This window comes from Miscanthus floridulus, chromosome 5, assembly GCF_019320115.1.
Source record: "Miscanthus floridulus cultivar M001 chromosome 5, ASM1932011v1, whole genome shotgun sequence".
Lineage (NCBI taxonomy): Eukaryota > Viridiplantae > Streptophyta > Magnoliopsida > Poales > Poaceae > Miscanthus > Miscanthus floridulus.
Window position 1 is genome coordinate 29,626,682 of NC_089584.1, and position 18,166 is coordinate 29,644,847.

At 41.6% G+C, this 18,166-nt stretch overlaps 1 protein-coding gene across 3 annotated transcripts; it reads right to left on the bottom strand.

The window, feature by feature from the left end:
- Window positions 1-1,075: 1,075 nt before the first annotated feature.
- On the bottom strand, window positions 1,076-9,318 carry LOC136449748 (uncharacterized). 3 transcript variants are annotated; one of them, XM_066449913.1, is made up of 16 exons: window positions 8,979-9,318; window positions 7,816-7,861; window positions 7,549-7,712; window positions 7,328-7,445; window positions 7,102-7,184; window positions 6,955-7,014; window positions 6,445-6,690; window positions 5,898-5,994; window positions 4,178-4,228; window positions 4,023-4,103; window positions 3,584-3,655; window positions 3,405-3,467; window positions 2,576-2,722; window positions 2,046-2,103; window positions 1,897-1,949; window positions 1,076-1,465 (listed from the first exon to the last, which is right to left on the bottom strand). In XM_066449913.1, exons 1-16 carry the CDS (start codon window positions 9,077-9,079, stop codon window positions 1,382-1,384), a joined length of 1,524 nt encoding a protein of 507 aa, XP_066306010.1. In that variant the 5' UTR covers window positions 9,080-9,318; the 3' UTR covers window positions 1,076-1,381. The 3 variants fall into 3 exon arrangements, with proteins under 3 accessions (XP_066306010.1, XP_066306009.1, XP_066306011.1); XM_066449912.1 differs by lacking the exon at window positions 8,979-9,318 and adding an exon at window positions 8,453-8,939; XM_066449914.1 differs by lacking the exon at window positions 8,979-9,318 and adding an exon at window positions 8,357-8,452.
- Window positions 9,319-18,166: the final 8,848 nt, after the last annotated feature.

Here is an 18,166-nt window from a genome sequence, read left to right on the forward strand (position 1 = left end):
ATTAGACATATTATATATTTGCGTGCATAGCAAAAACTATAGAAAAGGCAAAACGACCTACTCTGTCCAAAAATAAGTGCATCTCTCGCTTATTGAGGAGTCAAACTCCTTTTAAGTTTGACTAAGTATATAGAAAATAATATCAATATTTATATCATCAAATAAGTTTAGTGGTAAAGTATATTCCGCAATCAATCTAATGATATTTATTACATATCATAAGTATTAATATTTTTTTTGTATATATTTGGTTAAACTTAGAAATGTTTGACTAATCAATAATTAAGATGTGCACTTATTTTAAGACGGAGGACGTATAATTTAGAATGGGGAGTGGTAGAATAATAGCAGTCGAATATAGGGTCCTTCTTTTGCAAGGAGAATACAGGACATAATTTCGAACCTTATTTTCCCAAAATGTATCATGTGGTGTTATAAATCTAACGTAGAAGCATTTTAAATATGAAATTGATTATAAATTTTTTTGAGAATATTCTGATTATAAATTTTTATACACTATAAATGTACTCATAGCTAGTTTGACTATCTTTTATAAATGTACTCATAGCTAGTTTGACTATCTTTTCTCAACATATGTAAAGTTTGGCTTTTTAAAAGAAAACATCGCTTATATTTTTGAATGGAGGTGAGTCTTAATTAGGTAGCGCCCCAAGTGCCCCTGAATATTTTTTTGGTAGTACATGTATTTGTTATTGTAGATAGTAATACAATTGTTTATGTTTTGTTGAAAAAAAAATTGTATAGTCAAGTCAAATTTAGAGACGTTTAACTTAAGACTACTAAGTACATTCCTTAGAACATTCGAAGTAGCCCGCTCAAGTTAAATGTTCGATTTACCGCAAAGTGATCGGAGCAATACTGCTGACTCTGCTGGCTAATTAATCTAGGGGGAAGGAGATGGACCCCTCGGACATCTATTTGCACCACGTATCGCAACATCTTACACAATTACACTCCCAGGAAATAAAACAACACAAAATTTCAGCATCAATGTTTGCATCAGTAAGCACTGCCACAAGTAGCAAAAGGTCAAACAACTGAAGACATCATGATCGAGCAATAAAGTTATGCTATAAATTATAGTATAATGATTTGGAATGTATAATTATGGGCTCTTAACCCAGTCAAAATATTTAGCTGCGCAAAGCTACAATATGCTAGAACCCAGCCAGTTACCAATTCCTAGTTCAAAATTCCTATGTTCCCTAAATAATATTTGTAGCTTCAGAGTAGTACCAGTTCGGTGGTTTATTTTGGTCGTCGGTTTAGAGCAGTTGAGCACCATCATTAGTCCTGCACAATCTCAGAGCTTCAGGCGGAAAGAATTTGGCAAAAATAGGGAGGTGCGTACTCTGACAGCTCATTTGTAACTGTCAACTTGGGAAAATTGTCCTTCAAAGCTGCTTGTCAGCTTTTCGGCAGCCTCATGTACCCTCTGGTTATCCTGAAATTACAATAAACATAATTATGTAAGAAAAATAGTGTTTGCATGGACTAAAAAATGATAATAGAATAGCTACTTTTCCTATTTGAGCTATGAGAGATAAATATACTTCCGTGTTATCGGTCATGCCTATATTTTCATTAGGTCACATAGTTTTGCTTTCAAGAAAACAAGTGTAACTGTGTAGAGCGCTCAAATAGTGCATTAGCTGAAATCCAGCTTAATGAGTAGTAGTGAACAAATGCAACTTGCAAATATACTACTCCCTCTGTATTTTAATATGTGAGTTTAAGACAAGCTAATTAACTAGTATAACTTTTCCTTTAGTTTTCTGTTCTAACATCGCATAGAAAATACAGAGGGAATAGTATTTATGATCATTTGTGGGATTAAAGTAGTCATCTGAACTGTCCAGAGAATTCATCATCTACCTTTCCGGTAAGATTCACAACCAAAGGCCCGACTCTTGATATCCGATGACACCCTGCACGAATATATCACCAAGTGTAATCAGGTGGGTCACAAGGACACATAAGCTACACAAAAATAAGGGGATCCAAGGTCCCCTCAGGCATCATACCTATGTAAACATCAGAAAACTCTAAGCACAGTTTTGCAAGGACCGGAGCAATTTGAACCTGAACAAGCATGCAGCAGATAAGTTCACATTAGACCACTAATGGATTAATAATATACCTCTAGAAGTGAAGCCTCGAAGGACAATATCTGGGAAAAATACGAGAATATACATTGAAGAACAATGTAATTCATGAATCATGACTCTTGATATTTATCCATTTAGACAGTATTCTGTTATAAACCCCAAGGTACCATCTGGAATCATAGGTATACTCATTCCGAAAAAGTTTAAAGGAGTATAGTTTGGCAGAACGAATAGGTTCAGTCATAAACATAATGATCAAACAAAATCATGACTATTGAGGACATATGGGTTTTTCTACTTCAAAGTTTAAAAAGAAAATTAATTCAATAGCTAGTATGGACTAAATAGGTTCAATTGCTCAATCTGAAGCAATCATTCCGAAGAAAATTTGGTAAAAGGATAGGCTTTGAGACAAATGACAAATTCATTATGGCAGGGAGACATACATCTGAAAGTGTAGTGCTGAGATGCTTTGACACAAAAGGTTTTGCTGGCATTAAACCACTCTCCTGAGTATGTAGAAGACAATCCCACTCGGTGTCTAGTTCAACCATATTGGTTGCAGCAAGAGCAATGACATTTCTGCATTTGATCTGCATAAGGAAAAAAATATCTATAAGGCAATACATATGAAACTGACTACAATCTTTAAAAATAAACATGGCGAGAAAACTTTAAAAATATCTGTATGCATTTTCTTATCAGCTGCTGGTTCAATGCCAGACTTTACATTCTCACATGCCCCATAAGCTTCCAAGATAAGAATAGGTACCATTTTTATGTTAAAAAGATTATAGGAACTTGACCACTACTGCGTCAGAATTATATCATAGAACCTACTAGGTCCTTAGGGCATCAGGAGTGTTCAGAATTCATCGACCTTAAGACCAACATGGCAGTTTTAGGGTCAACCATATACGTGGTAGCCATCGACCTTAGCTAAGAAAATGTAAGACCGGACCTCAAGCTAACGACCCGGCACTAAGGATTAAAAAAATCATTGCTGTTGCCTCAGGCCTCAGGGGCAGCAGCGGCGATGGACAGTGAGTACGTGAGAAGGTAAGATGAGTTTTTTTATTTTAGATGTAGGACCCAGCTAAAGGCCAATCCAGCCTTATACATAACAAACATGACTTTTGAAATTAATGGGACCCATGCTAAGGCCGAGGTCGGTCGTATACACTACTGATACCCTTAGGAAACCCAAAAAAGAAAGTGTAGCTTCAGAATTCAGAAGTCAGAACAGACGTAAATGCACCAAACTACAGAACATACCAATGGTAATGGTAGCGTTTTGTGATGCAGCAATTCAGTAATACCTTCTGGCAACTGTGCCATCTGGAAAGAAATAGAAAAAAATTAACTCATAAAAAGAGTGCACTTTGCTAGAATAAGCACATGCAATCACAAGCCAATGTACATTCAAGAAGTTTAATACTTGAAGCCCAGATTACCTCATTTCGATCACCAGTGTAATTGTTTCCCATGAGTTGACTAAGATAATCCTCAAACTCTTCATCAGGAGCCTATGCTAATGCAAAGCAAAGATAAGTTGATACTAGGAAATGACATTTTGTCAATTTAAATTTAAATAATGAAACAACCATTTGATATACAACAAATATTCATAGTTATGCAATTGAGAGGATCCTACATTTCATAATGCAGCCACAACATCGTTTTTTTTTTGTGCCAATAGTGCAGCCCTATAGGTCAATGCACAAGCTTTTCTTCATTGTAGAATAAAAAAATGCAGAAAATACACCGCACGATATTATAATAGCGAGAATTTATATAGAAAAGGTCATTGCGAGAATTTATATAGAAAAGGTCATAAATGAAGAAATACTACAAAAATCCATTTTTGCAGCAAGAAAATGTTATTGGACGCACCAGACGAACTCCAAATGCTTTTGCGACACCAGCCAAAGAAACGTCTGAATGTAGCGGCCCGAGTCCACCAAAAATAAACACCTTAAATACAACATGAATTTCATTACACAACTAGCTTGAAAATTTTATACATTTAATAGCCTATAGGCACTAACCATGTCATCAGTAGATTTACAACGTTCAACTTCTTCGGCAACAGAATCAATCTGCAAGGCCACACAGATACATTCTGTTAGATTACATGCCAGTAGTATTTGAGAAAGAATGACATGACAGTGGCAGCTAATTAGAATATTTTAGACCAAAAATGTAGCAATATATTAAAGCAATGTGAGCTGGGACACGGATTTAGGCCTCCTTTGGAGGGTAGGAATTTCACAGGAATTGTCTAGGAATTTCCCAAAAGAATCAGTTTTTTTTAACACTGCCAGGAGCACCAGCATATCATATAACACTCGTATTGGACATCTATACGACCGCACACTCAAATACAGGTGAGACTGCCCAAGAGATCTCAGAACGCATCTACCGAGCACACATGCACACACATTACCCACACACGCAGCTCAGTTCCCTCAAGGCAGTGGCGGAGCCAGGATTTCACATCTGGGTACTCCGAGTACAAAAAAAAAAATCGATGCAAATGTGCAATAGTAATAATCAAAGTACAAGATCTGAACATAGTAGCATAGTGCCATTGTCTATAATAATTAAGAAAGATTACAAAACATCAAAAGCTCAAAACTACTAAAATTGAACTCTACGATCCTCTTTTTGGAATTCATTAATGATGTCATCATCTTTCACTTGACTGAAGAATTCTCTCTCAATAAATGTGACCAAGCGATTGTTCAAAATATTCATCACCCATTTTATTCCTTTGCTTGTTCTTTACATGATTCATGGTGGAAAACACTCTCCCAACACTAGCAGTGGCTATAGGAAGAATTAGCACCAACTTAAGAAGCTTGTAGACAACATAATACTGCTCATGTTTTTTTGTGCTAACAAGCATGACTGAAAGCTCGCGTAGGTTCTTCAAATTTTTAAACCTTTCGTCTCTACGCACCTAAGAAATGTACACATTGAGCTGATATGCAAGTTGGGAAACTGGGAGCGGCGGCCAGGAAAACGATGCGACCCTTTTTTGTTTGGTGGGTTGCTCGCTGCTTTCTGTCTGTTGGGCTTTGGGGCTTTGGTCCAGTCGGCCAGATTTGCAAATGTAGCAAATATACAAGCGTATACATGTATATGTATTTGTGTTTGTTTGCAGAATCTTGGGTATTCCATGGCATACAGGGGAATACCCCTGGCGCCGCCCATGCCTCAAGGGAAAACCCCAGTGCCACACCTGACTGATCCCAAGACTGGGAATCGAACCCAGGCGGGTGGCCTCCGCTACAGGAGGATCCGCCACTGCATTGTGAGTGCGTTAGCGAATCAGTTCATTTTCAGGGGAAAACACAGGAAACATGGAAATTTTCCGTGTTCCAAAGGGGTCTAGGGTCATAGTATTACTCCCTCCGGTCCCTTTTAGAAGGCATACCAATAAAAGTTAGAATACAAAGCGCTGGCCGAGTTCTGCATGTGGCCATGCATGCGGTTGTTGAACTGAACCTCAAAAATGCATGTGCTGAATAGACATGCATGCAAAAAGCAATTTTATAGTCCTACTACTCGTGCACACACGGCATGCATGCAACGGTACAACTCTCTGTATGCATTTAATTACTGCTTGCGTCTAGTTTTTTGTTTAACTTTGTTAATGCGGCCTGATATTCTAAGGAATGCCTTCTATAACGGACTTGACAAATTTGTTGGTGCGCCTTCTAAAAGGGACCGGAGGGAGTATTTCAATAAGTGAACTATATTTACCTCATTGCGAACAACTGCTACATGAGAAACCCGCCAGCCAATTGCATGAAGCTTCTTGCACAAAGTTGCTCCTAAGTTATCCTCAGCTGTACCAAACCTGAAGAATCAAAATGGATAGGTATGGACTATATGTTAAAAATAAAGGTTAATAAGGATAAAATTTACACAAAAACATTGAGGTCTGGTTATCCATCAAATATTTTTTTAAACGGATTTTCAGGAAACATGAAAAAATATGAAATAGTGTAGCAACATTAAGTTGTCTGGCATTATTAAATAAATCGACTAACACAATGTATATCTCTACTTCGGAATGTCTGTCTACACTTCTCTTATCTCTCTGAAGTGTCCAGATTATCAATCCATATAATTCAATCATCCATTCAAAAAGCAAAACCAAAGATCAAAGAATTTGCAGGATTAGGGCACAAATTTCAAGTAAAGAAAAAGATCATGGGTTCCATTACTATCATGAACTACTCGAAGCGTAAGAACCAGAAGCATAACAGAATTACATCAAATGTTATAACTAGAAGGCATCACTCACAAAATTTCATCACCGACTACAATGATTGATGCCGCACGTGAGATCATTTGTCCTCCCTCAGTATTGTTCATGCCATTGCTTGCAACAGAATTCATTTCTACTTTAGGATTAGTCTTTTTTGTTCTACCAGCTCTTTCAAGCCTTCCATCTGTTAGCATGTATGCTGGTCTAAAACTTTTCTCAGTTGATGAATCACTAAGAAGTGCATTTGGAACAGTATCATGTATGCTCCCAATGGAAGTATATCTGAAACAGTATAGACGAAAGATGTAAGTTATATTGCAAAGTTAATATCAAAGACCAGAATACTTCTGCAGTGGATTCACAAAATGAGATGAAAACAAGTGTATGAGGTAACAAAAGTGCTCATCCAAACAAAGAGGCGCATGCGCGCTGGGGGGGGGGGGGGGGGGGGGGGGGGGGGGGCTTTTTAGGGAACATTTTAGCTATACAAGGTATGCAAACAGGCAACTAGAAACAGGAAGTCTCGAACATAAAATAAGAACCTACCCTTGATCATAAAGGCTGCAGTATTTGACCTTACATGTTAATAGAAAAGACCAAACATCCCTGCCACAGAAAATAATGCTCCTTAGCAACTGAACAAGCATACTAGAAAAGGCAAGGCTTGATTTGTTACATGATCAGGAGAAAAACCTGTATGACCAATCCAAGATCGGATTCACCCTCATAAAAGGAGGCCAGCCAGGTGAACTAGGAGAAAACTGTTCTTGACCAACCTATCATTTCAAAATTGTGTTTACTCAAAGGTCGGTGAGATACCAAAGCTGTAAGGAACTGAGAACGCCATGGGCATAATCATTGCGTACAATAGGTGCAAGGGGTTGTTAACAACAAATGAGCAATGGCAAAAGAAAATCACCGCATTTGGATCACCAATTCTTGTGCCAATGAAAATTGCTTTGGTGGGCTTCTCCTTCAGAAGGCCTTCTAGACCAGACTTGAAATCTGAATGGATGGTTTCCAGAGGTAACCCGTAACTGTAGAGCGTGGAGACAGAATAGAATGGATAAAATTCAATTAGGCTTCTCAAATAGCAGATAGACTAAGGGTCAAATTAGACACATCTTAGCCAGCTCTTACGTTGAGACAGTCTCATAAGTGAATGAGTTGATTTCAGGGAAAGCACAAGGGCTTTCGAAATAGATGGTACGCAGTGGACAGTTTTTAACTGCATCCATTTGGGCTGCATCGCCAGAGTCCTTCTTGTAAAGGTAGTAACCAGCTCGAATCAAATGCAGGAGCACCTATCAATACATAACATGGGCATCGTGTCAAACTTACAGATATACTAATCGACACTGATCATACTATAACATGATGAGAAAAAGAGAACATAAAGATATTTACAGTTGAATCCTTCCCACCATTAAAGCTGAAGGCAACTTCCTCAAACCTGTAAAGTGAAACAAATGAGGTTAGACAGCAATGATAGGAATATCCTCTGGTCTTGGCATTCAATCGGCCACATGAATCCTCTTTGAGGGGGACAAAAGGAGTAAAAGTATAGTTTGAAAAATTATGGAAACATTTCAAGCACATCTAACTTGTACCCCGTTTGCATTGCAGAACAGAATGAAACACAGAATTGATTACCCATAGATAGCGCAGATCCAGTTAGATGCAATATTTTAAGAGCACAGTACACAAGAATAACAGCTTCAGGTTAAGATCTAATCATAGACCTGCATCATGGGTTTTATACCTCCTATAAGGGTGCATACGGAGCTTATTACTGTTCCTCTTATTATCAACCTAAGTGGTAACTACATACAAAACTGTTAAGAGCATAATGCCCTCTAAAAAAATTTCTAAACAGTCTGATCATCGGAAGTGGCCTAAGAACAGTCAGAACAACCTGATTGAACTGCAACAAAAGCAATGTACCTACATTCTGCTGATTCAGGACGCCGACTGGAACCCACCCACCTGAACTAGTGATCTAGAAGTTTATGACCGAAGCCAAAAGCCAACTGTTTGCGATTACCTGCTAGCACCCCAGTCCTCAGTAGATGTCTGGTGAGCAAGCAGGCAGACAACAATTGTGCAATCGATTAAGCAACCTCCACCCCGATATATAAGTACTGGTGTGTCGTTGCTGCAGGGGAGCATAAGCAGACAAACAGTGACGACAGAGACAGGCTGCGCGTTGGAACCCAACGGCTGCAGCTCCAGTCAGTTTGAGATCTACTCCATGAGCACGCGTTAACACGATGTTCCCGCCGGTGGCCGACCATTCCCCGCCGCCTCCCTCCCCAAATCTGAACCCACGCCTATCCCTCCGCCGGATCAACCGGCATACTAATCCAAACCACGGAGCAGCGCAAGCTCAACACCGGCGCGCGGCACCCAGAGCCGGACCCGATCGCACGCACGGCGAGCGCCCCCCGCACCCTGAATCTCGAGCTCCCTCCCCACTGGATCATCGCGGAACCAGCACACCTCCGCCGGCGCCACTAACCCAATCCAATCCGCGCGCCCCCCTCTCAGGATGTGAAGAAGGGGAAGCTTACGGGTAGAGCGCGAAGGCGCGCTGGACGACGTAGACGGCGTTGCCGTACTTGGTGCGCAGGCGGCGGTCGCTGCACCCGCGCACCGCTTCGTCGATCTCCATCCTCCGCTACTACTGCTCCTCCTGCTCCGGCGAGGCGGGAGCGAGGGCGGTTGAGGAATGGTGGGAGGCGTGCGTGGATGACTCGGCTGTTTTCGCTTGGGAGAGGGGAGCGGGGCCGCGGAGACAAACGCGAAGGGATCGGCTGCCTAGTTGAAGGGAGGAGAGAGGGAGGAAGGCTGCGGCCTGCTCCTGCTCCTGCTCCGCCCTCACCTGCGTGGATAGACTGCCCGTTTCGGATCTTTTTCTCGCCTTCCCGGGAATTTATCTGTTTATTTCGTCGGATATACTCCTACCTGCCATTGCTGCCAGCGCCGTGAACATGCCGTGGCGCTGACGTGGTGGAAAGGTGTCCTCGGAGTGGCCCCGGGTTCTGTGACGAGTGGCAGGCGGCGGCTGGTGTTGTCCTGACGTGGTGGAACGGGACCGCAGAGAAGAGAGGTTCCAGCGTGGGGAATGGACTGTGCCTTTTTTCCCTCTTTTTTCTATAGAATAGTTTTTGGTATACATACACATCGATCGTTGCAAAAGGACACAAAGACCTCAGAAAACTTGGTAGAGAGAAACGTACTCAATCCATACAAAAGACTATACTTCTTTTTTTCAAGACCCAGTTACAGAACAATTCACTGTTTAACCAAATTCTTGTATATATACCACAAAAAAAAAATACAAGACGCCTTCGTCCAACACAGCTTGGTGCGCGCGCCTCCGTCAAAAAAAGTTCCGAGTGCAGCCCGAGTCTAATTCATGTACACGTACGTGATGACCGATGACGTTTCCTTTTAGCTTCAGTGGCTGGATAAAGACCGACGGTTGCTATACTAATGCAGAGCCCAATCTGTTATTATATATATACACCTAAAATATTTATATTAAATATATTTTCTCTATCTATCTACACACCTAAAAAATAACTAAGGCTATTGTCTAATCAACCCGCTCGGCTCGCCCCTTCCTTATACCGTCCGAACTCCGCTCCGAACAGGAAAAATACTTCCGTGCACTCTCGACGCAACAGAAGTGCGGACCTGACCCAGAAAGTTGATGTTGAGGGCGCGCGTGATGACATCAGCGCGCAGCTCCCACGAGCAGGCCCGCACCTGAACTAGTTGAGCAGCACGTCGACGCGGCCATGCCGCGCCAGAACGTCGCCGACGGCGCCGCCGACAATGGCAACGGAGGTGATGTCGAGTGGGACTGGGAGTGCCTCGGCGGAGATCTGCTCCCCATCGTGCAGGGGCCGATCCAGCGGTGGGGCGGGGGTGTTCAAGCCCCCCCCCCCCCCCCCCCCCCCCCTCCCCCTCCCTACCTAAACCGAAGCAGTGTAAATTACTGTAGAACCTCTATGAATTTTTAGACAAAGTTTTATAGTATAGGGGGCTGAGACTTAAGATCGAGCAGTAATTTTGTTCAGTCTCCCCTAAAATATTTTCTGGATCCGCCGTTGCCATCGTGGTTCCATCCCACCTCGCAGAGCGTCGGCCACCGTAGCAAAGGTTCAAACATAAAGTATCATGTGGTATTATTTTATTCATGTTGTAACGCATGGACATGATTATATTATTATAATATAATTGCTCCTCTTAGTTCTAGACATGCACAAAATTAAAAATGTAATATTGATATTTCGAACATCACATTCAAAAATTGTTTTTTCAACACGTTCATACAAATATTATCATGAAGATATTGTTGGATATAATACGGGCTTGGCTCATATAATATTTAATAAATCAAATAAAACTCTATGGTACGTAACATTAAGTGTTGCATGGTTTAATACCATACAGGATTTTGACTGAACGCTGACTCATCTTATATGGTTGGAAATTATTCATCTAAATTGAGAAGCTGGAAAAAGGATAAAGGCGTGCCACACGCGCGCGCGCCGCCGCCGCCGATCGGGCCGTGGGCGTGGCGAGGCAGGCGGGCGGACGTGAGCAGTCTTCTGCCACTTAAATCCACATTATCACGGGAGTTTTACTCTTTGATGGTGGAGGCAACTGATTGCATCAGTTACCGTCCCTGTCCCTTCCGCTTTCCGTCTCCTGGGATTCTACGCTGCCTTCGTCTTCTCATCCCGTTAGCAGCCATATATTCTGTCTTCCGTCAGTCCAGACAAGAGAGATTCTTCCGTAACCACTCCCGAGAGAAACACAGTTCAGCAGCTTTCTGATTTCTCCGTCCCGTACCTCTACGTGCACGGAGGAGCGGGAGGAGATCGCTCTTGGATCAGTCCTCTCTCTGGAACGTCGAGGTGTCTTCTTTCTTCTTTCTGGTGATCCATTCGTGGGACTGCACTGCGAACATCTTCCTGCATCGATTGTGGTCCGTGACTTCGAGCAACACACTATGTCGACTAGTGCGAATGGAGCCTCCGATGCCCTCGGCATGAAACCCTCCGCTGGGTACAGTCTAATCTCTATGATTACTGTATTTTGTATTCTTGCTATAGTAATAAGTGTGTCATCTATGTATGTTGTAGCGTTCATCAGAAATATACACATGCACATATATGCTGTCACAAACCTACTGATGTTATATTTTTGGATTAAACTAATAATAAAAATGCCTAAATTCCTAACAATCCAAAAACCTAATGTTAGGCAATTTTCTGTCAGTGGTTTTGCTGCTGCTTTGAAGCTGAATAATTTTGATGTCAAGAATTTTATGATATGGCGTACAAAGATGGTATTGTGGTTGACTGCGATGAACTGCTATCACGCCGCACAGGGGAAGCCTGAACAGTTTACTCCTGAGGAGGAGCAAAAGTTTTTGACTACTGATAACCTGTTTTGAGGCGCCGTGATTAGTGCACTTCATCCCAAGTATGAGAAAAACTACATATCTTGCACATCAGGCAAAGAATTATGGGATGCTCTTGAGGCAAAGTTTAGGGTTTCTGATGCTGGTAGTGAGCTGTACCTTATGGAGCAGCTGTATGACAACAAAATGGTTGAAAACCGTTCTATTGTCGAACAGGCTCATTAGATACAGGCGCTAGCGAAGGAACTAGAACATTTCACGTGTCTATTGCCCGACAAGTTTGTGGTTGGCGGTATCATCGCTAAGCTGCCACCTTCTTGGAGGGATTTTACTACTTCTCTAAAACATAAGAGACAAGAGTTTAGCGTGGCTGAGCTTATTGGATCTCTTGATGTTGAGGAGAGGGCGAGAGCAAAAGACAACCGTGAAAAAAGAGTTGAGTCTTCCGCTGCTAATATGGTGTAGAAGAAAAACTCATTTGCATCTCGTAATAAAAAGAAGAAGAATATACAAGAGAACAACAATACAAAGCCTAAGCAGACTGCATAGTTTAAGAAGAAAAACAACAAAAAAAGTGGAGGATGTTTTGTTTGCGGAAGTGATGAGCATTGGGCAAGTGCGTGCCCAGACCGCAAATACAAGCAAGAAAGGAAATCAGCAAATGTGGTCATTAGCGAGACTGGAGGAGGAACATCTGGGTATGGTAATTCTTTACCCTTTGTTCTTTCAGTTTGTCTTTCACCTGAGTGGTGGATGGACAGTGATGCTAATATTCATGTGTGTGCTGATGTTTTTTTTTATTTCCTATCAGGCCGGCAGAAGTGGAGCTTTGCTGATGGAAAACGGTTCGCATGCGCGTGTTCTTGGTGTTGGTACGGTCGTTCTAAAGTTTACTTCGGAAAGACGGTGCTATTAAAGAACGTGCAATATGTCCCCTCCATCAAGAAGAATCTTGTTAGCGCTTCTCAGATGTGTCGTGATGGTTTTAAAATTATGCTCGAGTCTAATAAATGTGTTGTGTCGAGACATGGAACATTTGTTGAAAAAGGTTATGATTGTGGAGGCTTGTTCCACCTATCTTTGCTTGATGATGTGTGTAATAAAGTAGTGAACAATGTTATTATTTTGGATGAGTCGAATATATGGCATTCACGACTTTGTCACATTAATTTGGGCTGTCTCACGTGGCTTGCAAATCTAAATTTAATCCTAAAATTTAACTTAGTCAAAGATTCTAAGTGTCAGGTGTGTGTGCAATCAAAGCAACCGCACAAGCCTCACAAGGCTGCTGAGGCGAGAAACTTGGCACCATTAGAACTCGTTCGTTCTGATTTATGCGAAATGAATGGCGAATTGACTAAAGGCGGTAGACGATACTTCATGACTTTTATAGATGATTGCACTAGATTTTGCTATGTGTATTTGCTGAAAACAAAAGATGAAGCGTTGCATTATTTTAAGGTCTATAAAGCTGAGGTAGAAAATCAACTTGAGAAGAAAATCAAGCGTTTGCGGTCCGGTCGCGGGGGAGAATATTTCTCAAATGAATTTTCTGAGTTTTTCGCGGTGCATGGAATTATTCATGAGAGAACACCACCATACTCACCACAGTCCAATGGGATTGCAGATAGAAAGAACCATACTCTAACTGATTTGGTTAATGCTATGTTGGAGACTACGGGACTATCTAAGGAATAGTCGGGTGAGGCTATATTGACAGCGTGTCATGTCCTGAATAGAGTGCCCACAAAGAACAAAGAAATCACACCATTTGAGGAATGGGAGAAGAAGAGATTAAATCTCTCTTACCTGCGAACTTGGGGTTGTTTGGTAAAGGTAAATGTGCCAATAAACAAAAAGCGAAAGCTTGGACCAAAGACTGTTGATGGTGTCTTTCTTAGTTATGCTATTCACAGCGTGGGTTATAGATTTTTAATTATAAACTCTAGTGTTCCTGAGATGGCTATTGATATAATCATGGAATCTAGAGATGCTACATTTTTTAAGAATGAGTTTCACATAAAAAATGCACCTAGCACAACTAGTCATGAATTTATAATTCCCCATGAGCATGAAAAATTTACTCCGATAAAACAAATTGAGGAACCCTATGTACAAAATCTAGAGGAGGATGACACTATAGTCACCAGGAAAAGCAAGAGACAGAGGATTGCAAAGTCTTTTGGTGATGACTATATTGTGTATCTTGTGGATGACACACCAATGATCATTGAAGAGGCATATTTCTCTCCTGATGCTGACTTATGGAAGGAAGCAGTACGGAGTGAGATGGATTCTGTTATGTCCAATGGAACTTGGAAAATTGTTGATCGTCCCTATGGGTGCAAGCCTATAGAATGCAAATAGGTGTTCAAGAAAAAGCTTAGGCCTGATGGTACTATTGAGAGGTATAAGGCAAGGCTTGTGGTCAAGGGTTATACTAAAAAAGAGGGTGAGGATTTCTTTGATACTTATTCACCGGTTGCCCGATTGACTACAATTCGAGTTTTGCTTTCCCTAGCAGCCTCTTATGGTCTTATCATTCAGCAAATGAACGTAAGACAACTTTCCTAAATGGAGAGTTAGAGGAGGAGATCTATATGGATCAGCCTGATGGGTTTGTAGCAAATGGTCAAGAAGGCAAGGTGTGTAAATTATTAAAGTCATTATATGGCCTAAAACAAGCTCCTAAGCAATGGCATGAGAAGTTCGACAAAATTTTAACATCTGCTGGCTTTGTTGTGAATGAAGCTGACAAATGTGTGTACTATCGGTATGGTAGGGGTGATGGAGTCATTTTGTGCTTATATATTGATGACATACTGATCTTTGGATCTAGCCTCAAAGTGATCGAGGAGATGAAAGAATTTCTATCTAAAAATTTTGAGATGAAAGATTTGGGAGAGACTAATGTTATTCTTAATATCAAGCTTCTAAGAGAAGGTAATGGTGGGATAACTTTGTTACAAACCCATTATGTGGAAAAGGTGCTGAGTCGCTTTGGGTTCAGTGATTGTGCACCTGCTCCTACACCTTATGCCCCTAGTGTGCTATTGAGGAAAAATCAAAGAATAGCAAGGGATCAGTTGAGATATTCCTAGATTATTGGTTCGCTCATGTATCTTGCTAGTGCAACAAGGTCTGACATCTTGTTTGCTGTGTGCAAGCTGAGCCAGTTTGTGTCAAATCTGGGAGATGATCACTAGCGTGCTCTTGAGAGAGTGATGCGCTACCTAAAAGAGACCATGAGCTATGGTATTTGTTATACCAGATATCCGAAAGTGCTGGAAGGCTATTGTGATGCCAACTAGATTTCTGATACTGATGAGCTTTATGCCACAAGTGGATATGTGTTTTCGCTTGGAGGTGGTGCTGTTTCCTAAAAGTCTTGCAAACAGACTATCTTAACGAAGTCTACAATGGAAGCAGAACTCATAGCATTAGACACTGCTGGATCTGAGGCTGAGTGGCTTCGTAATCTCCTTATGGATTTATCGGTTGTTGAAAAACCCATACCGGCTATTTCTATGAACTGTGATAACCAGACTGTGATTACGAAGGTTAACAGTTCTAAGGATAACATGAAGTCCACAAGACATGTTAAAAGACGACTAAAATCTATCAGAAAATTGAGAAACTCTAGAGTAATAGCGTTGGACTATGTTCACATGTCTAACAATCTGACAAATCAGTTCACTAAGGGTCTGTCACGCAATGTGATAGAAAGTGCATTGAGAGAGATGGGTTTGAGACCCACTTGAAATTTACTATAGTGGTAACCTGTTCTATGTGATTGGAGATCCCGTGAAATAGAACGGTGAAACAAGCTAGTAGTAAATTGTGAGGAAAGATCCTTAGTAAGACTCATTTCTGATGCATATCTTTCCTTTTTGTAAGGCATGCTGACTTTTGCCTTAATGTGTTCCAAGTGGCTTGTCAAAGCAAAGATGTTGTCCTACAGAACATCTTTTGAGGAACACACCTATATGAGTCAGACTGTTGGTCACAGTTTATGAGATTTGGGTGATCTCTAAATACTCATGAAAGGCACTGAAATATGATTTATATGCTTCAAATAGAGGGGATATCTTTTGCTACCCAGTATCAGCTAAGGACTTTAGTGATATTCACTTCACACAAAACTATCAATTCAAGGCTTAGTCCATTGTTCAGTTGTGACTGAGTAAAACTATTGTTCTAGATGGATGTTTAACTTAACAGTCTCCATCGAAACACTGGTATATAAAAGAAATATGGTTCTAAGACTACTTTGTTACAAACCCTAGAGTTTGGTGAGGATTGTTGAATATAATATGGGCTTGGCCCATATAATATTTAATGAATCAAATAAAACTCTATGGTACGTAATATTAAGTGTTGCATGATTTAATAACATACGGGATTTTGACTGAACGCTGACTCAGCTTATATGGTTGGAAATTATTCATCTAAATTGAGAAGCTGGAAAAAGAATAAAGGCATGCCACGCGCACACGCGTGCCACCGCCGCCGTCCAGGCCAGGCCGTGGGCATGGGCGCACGTTGGGCCGAGGCCGTGGGCGTGGGCGTGTGAAAGCTCTAGTTTGGTTTTGGTTAATTGATGAAACCCTAAGTGCTAACCTAGTTTATCAAGATGATTATGAGATATGTAGCACTACTCCAAGTGATGAAGCAATAGCGAAGATCATGACAATGATGATGGCATGGTGATGGTCAAATGCTTAAACTTGGAAAAGAAGAAAGAGAAAAACAAAAGGCTCAAGGCAAATGTATAAAATGTAGGAGCTATTTTGTTTTAGTGATCAAGACACTTAGTGAGTATGATCATATTTAAGATAGATAGCCGTACTATTAAGAGGAGTAAAACTCATATCGAAATGCGGTTATCAAAGTGCCACTAGATGCTCTAATTCATTGCATATGCATTTAGGATCTAGTGGAGTGCTAACACCCTTGCAAATGTTTGTGAAAATATGCTAACATATGTGCACAAGGTGATACAATTGGTGGTTGGCACATTTGAGCAAGGGTGAAGGAGATTAAGTTGAAAAGGAGTTAGTCGCACTGGTTACAGAGTGACCGGACGCATCCGGTATGTGATCGGACACGTTCGGTATTTTGGCGACAGACTCAGCGACCGGACATGTCCGGTCGCCACACCAGACGCGTCTGGTGTGAATTAGAAAAGGCAGCAGACGGCAGAGCAACCGATCGAACGCTGGCAGCGTCCGGTCCGGTACCACCGGACACGTCCGATCAGGCGTGGTTGCTTACTGTACTCCACCGGACGCTGTGGCTCAGCGTCCGGTCATTTGTAACTTTGCGTCCGGTGTGAGCGTCCGGTTGTCAGCAAAAGGGGCAGCAATGGCTAAGTTTGATTTGAACTGGACACGTGACAGTCTAGGGCTACCAGACATGTCCGGTATGCCGACCGGACGCGTCCGGTATTCATGACCGGAGCGTCCGGTGCTGCGTCCGATGCAGTGTGACCGGAGCGTCCGATCGACGCGTAGTCAGCCCGTTTTTTGAGCCAACAGCTTTATTTGATGAGGCTTCTATTTAAAGCCCCTTGGTCGACTCAAGCCACAACTCTTGCACATTTTCATTGACATAGCAACCTTGTGAGCTTAGCCAAAGTACTCCCACTCATCTCCATCATTGATCCATCATCATTGTGAGATTGGGAGAGAATCCAAGTGCATTGCTTGAGTGATTGCATCTAGAGGCACTTGGTATTCGTGTTGTGCTACGGATTTTGCTTGTTTCTCTTGGTGGTTGCCACCACCTAGATGGTTGGAGCCATGGTGGAGGATCAGCATGAGTTGGTGATTATTCGTGGCTGCCTTCAGTGATTGTAAGGGGAGTTGTACCTTCCCTGGCGGAGTGCCGAAAGGTAACTCTAGTAAATTGCTCGTGTCATTGAGTTACTTCACTTGTGGGTTGGTTCTTGCGGTGTCTAATCGTGTGGACGAGATTTGTGAAACACCTCTTAGCCGCCGAACCACCGAGTGTTGGTCGACACAACGGGGACTAGCGTATTGGCAAGCACATGAACCTCGGGAGAAAAATCGATTGTCTCTTATCATTTGCATTCTCCCAGTGATTGGCATAATCTTCATCTTGTGATTGGTTCATCTCCTACATGGCGGTATAATTACCCTACTCGCTTATTTATATTCTTGCAAACTAGTTGATACAAGCTCTTTAGTGTAATTAGAATTGAGAGCTTGCTTTACTATTTACATTCATCTAGTTGAGCTCTTTAGAGTAGCAAGATTGAGAGCTCTTAGTGAGTAGTTACATAGCAAGTTTGGGTGCCTA

Bases quoted from the DNA above. Each gene is read 5' to 3' on its own strand.
- LOC136449748 (XM_066449912.1), bottom strand. From the start codon at position 8,577: ATGCTCCCCTGCAGCAACGACACACCAGTACTTATATATCGGGGTGGA. The intron at 7,862-8,452 runs GTAATCGCAAAC...TTCACTTTACAG, and splicing joins GAGGACTGGGGTGCTAGCAG to GTTTGAGGAAGTTGCCTTCA. The intron at 4,229-5,897 runs GTAAATATAGTT...GTGGCCTTGCAG, and splicing joins TAGCAGTTGTTCGCAATGAG to ATTGATTCTGTTGCCGAAGA.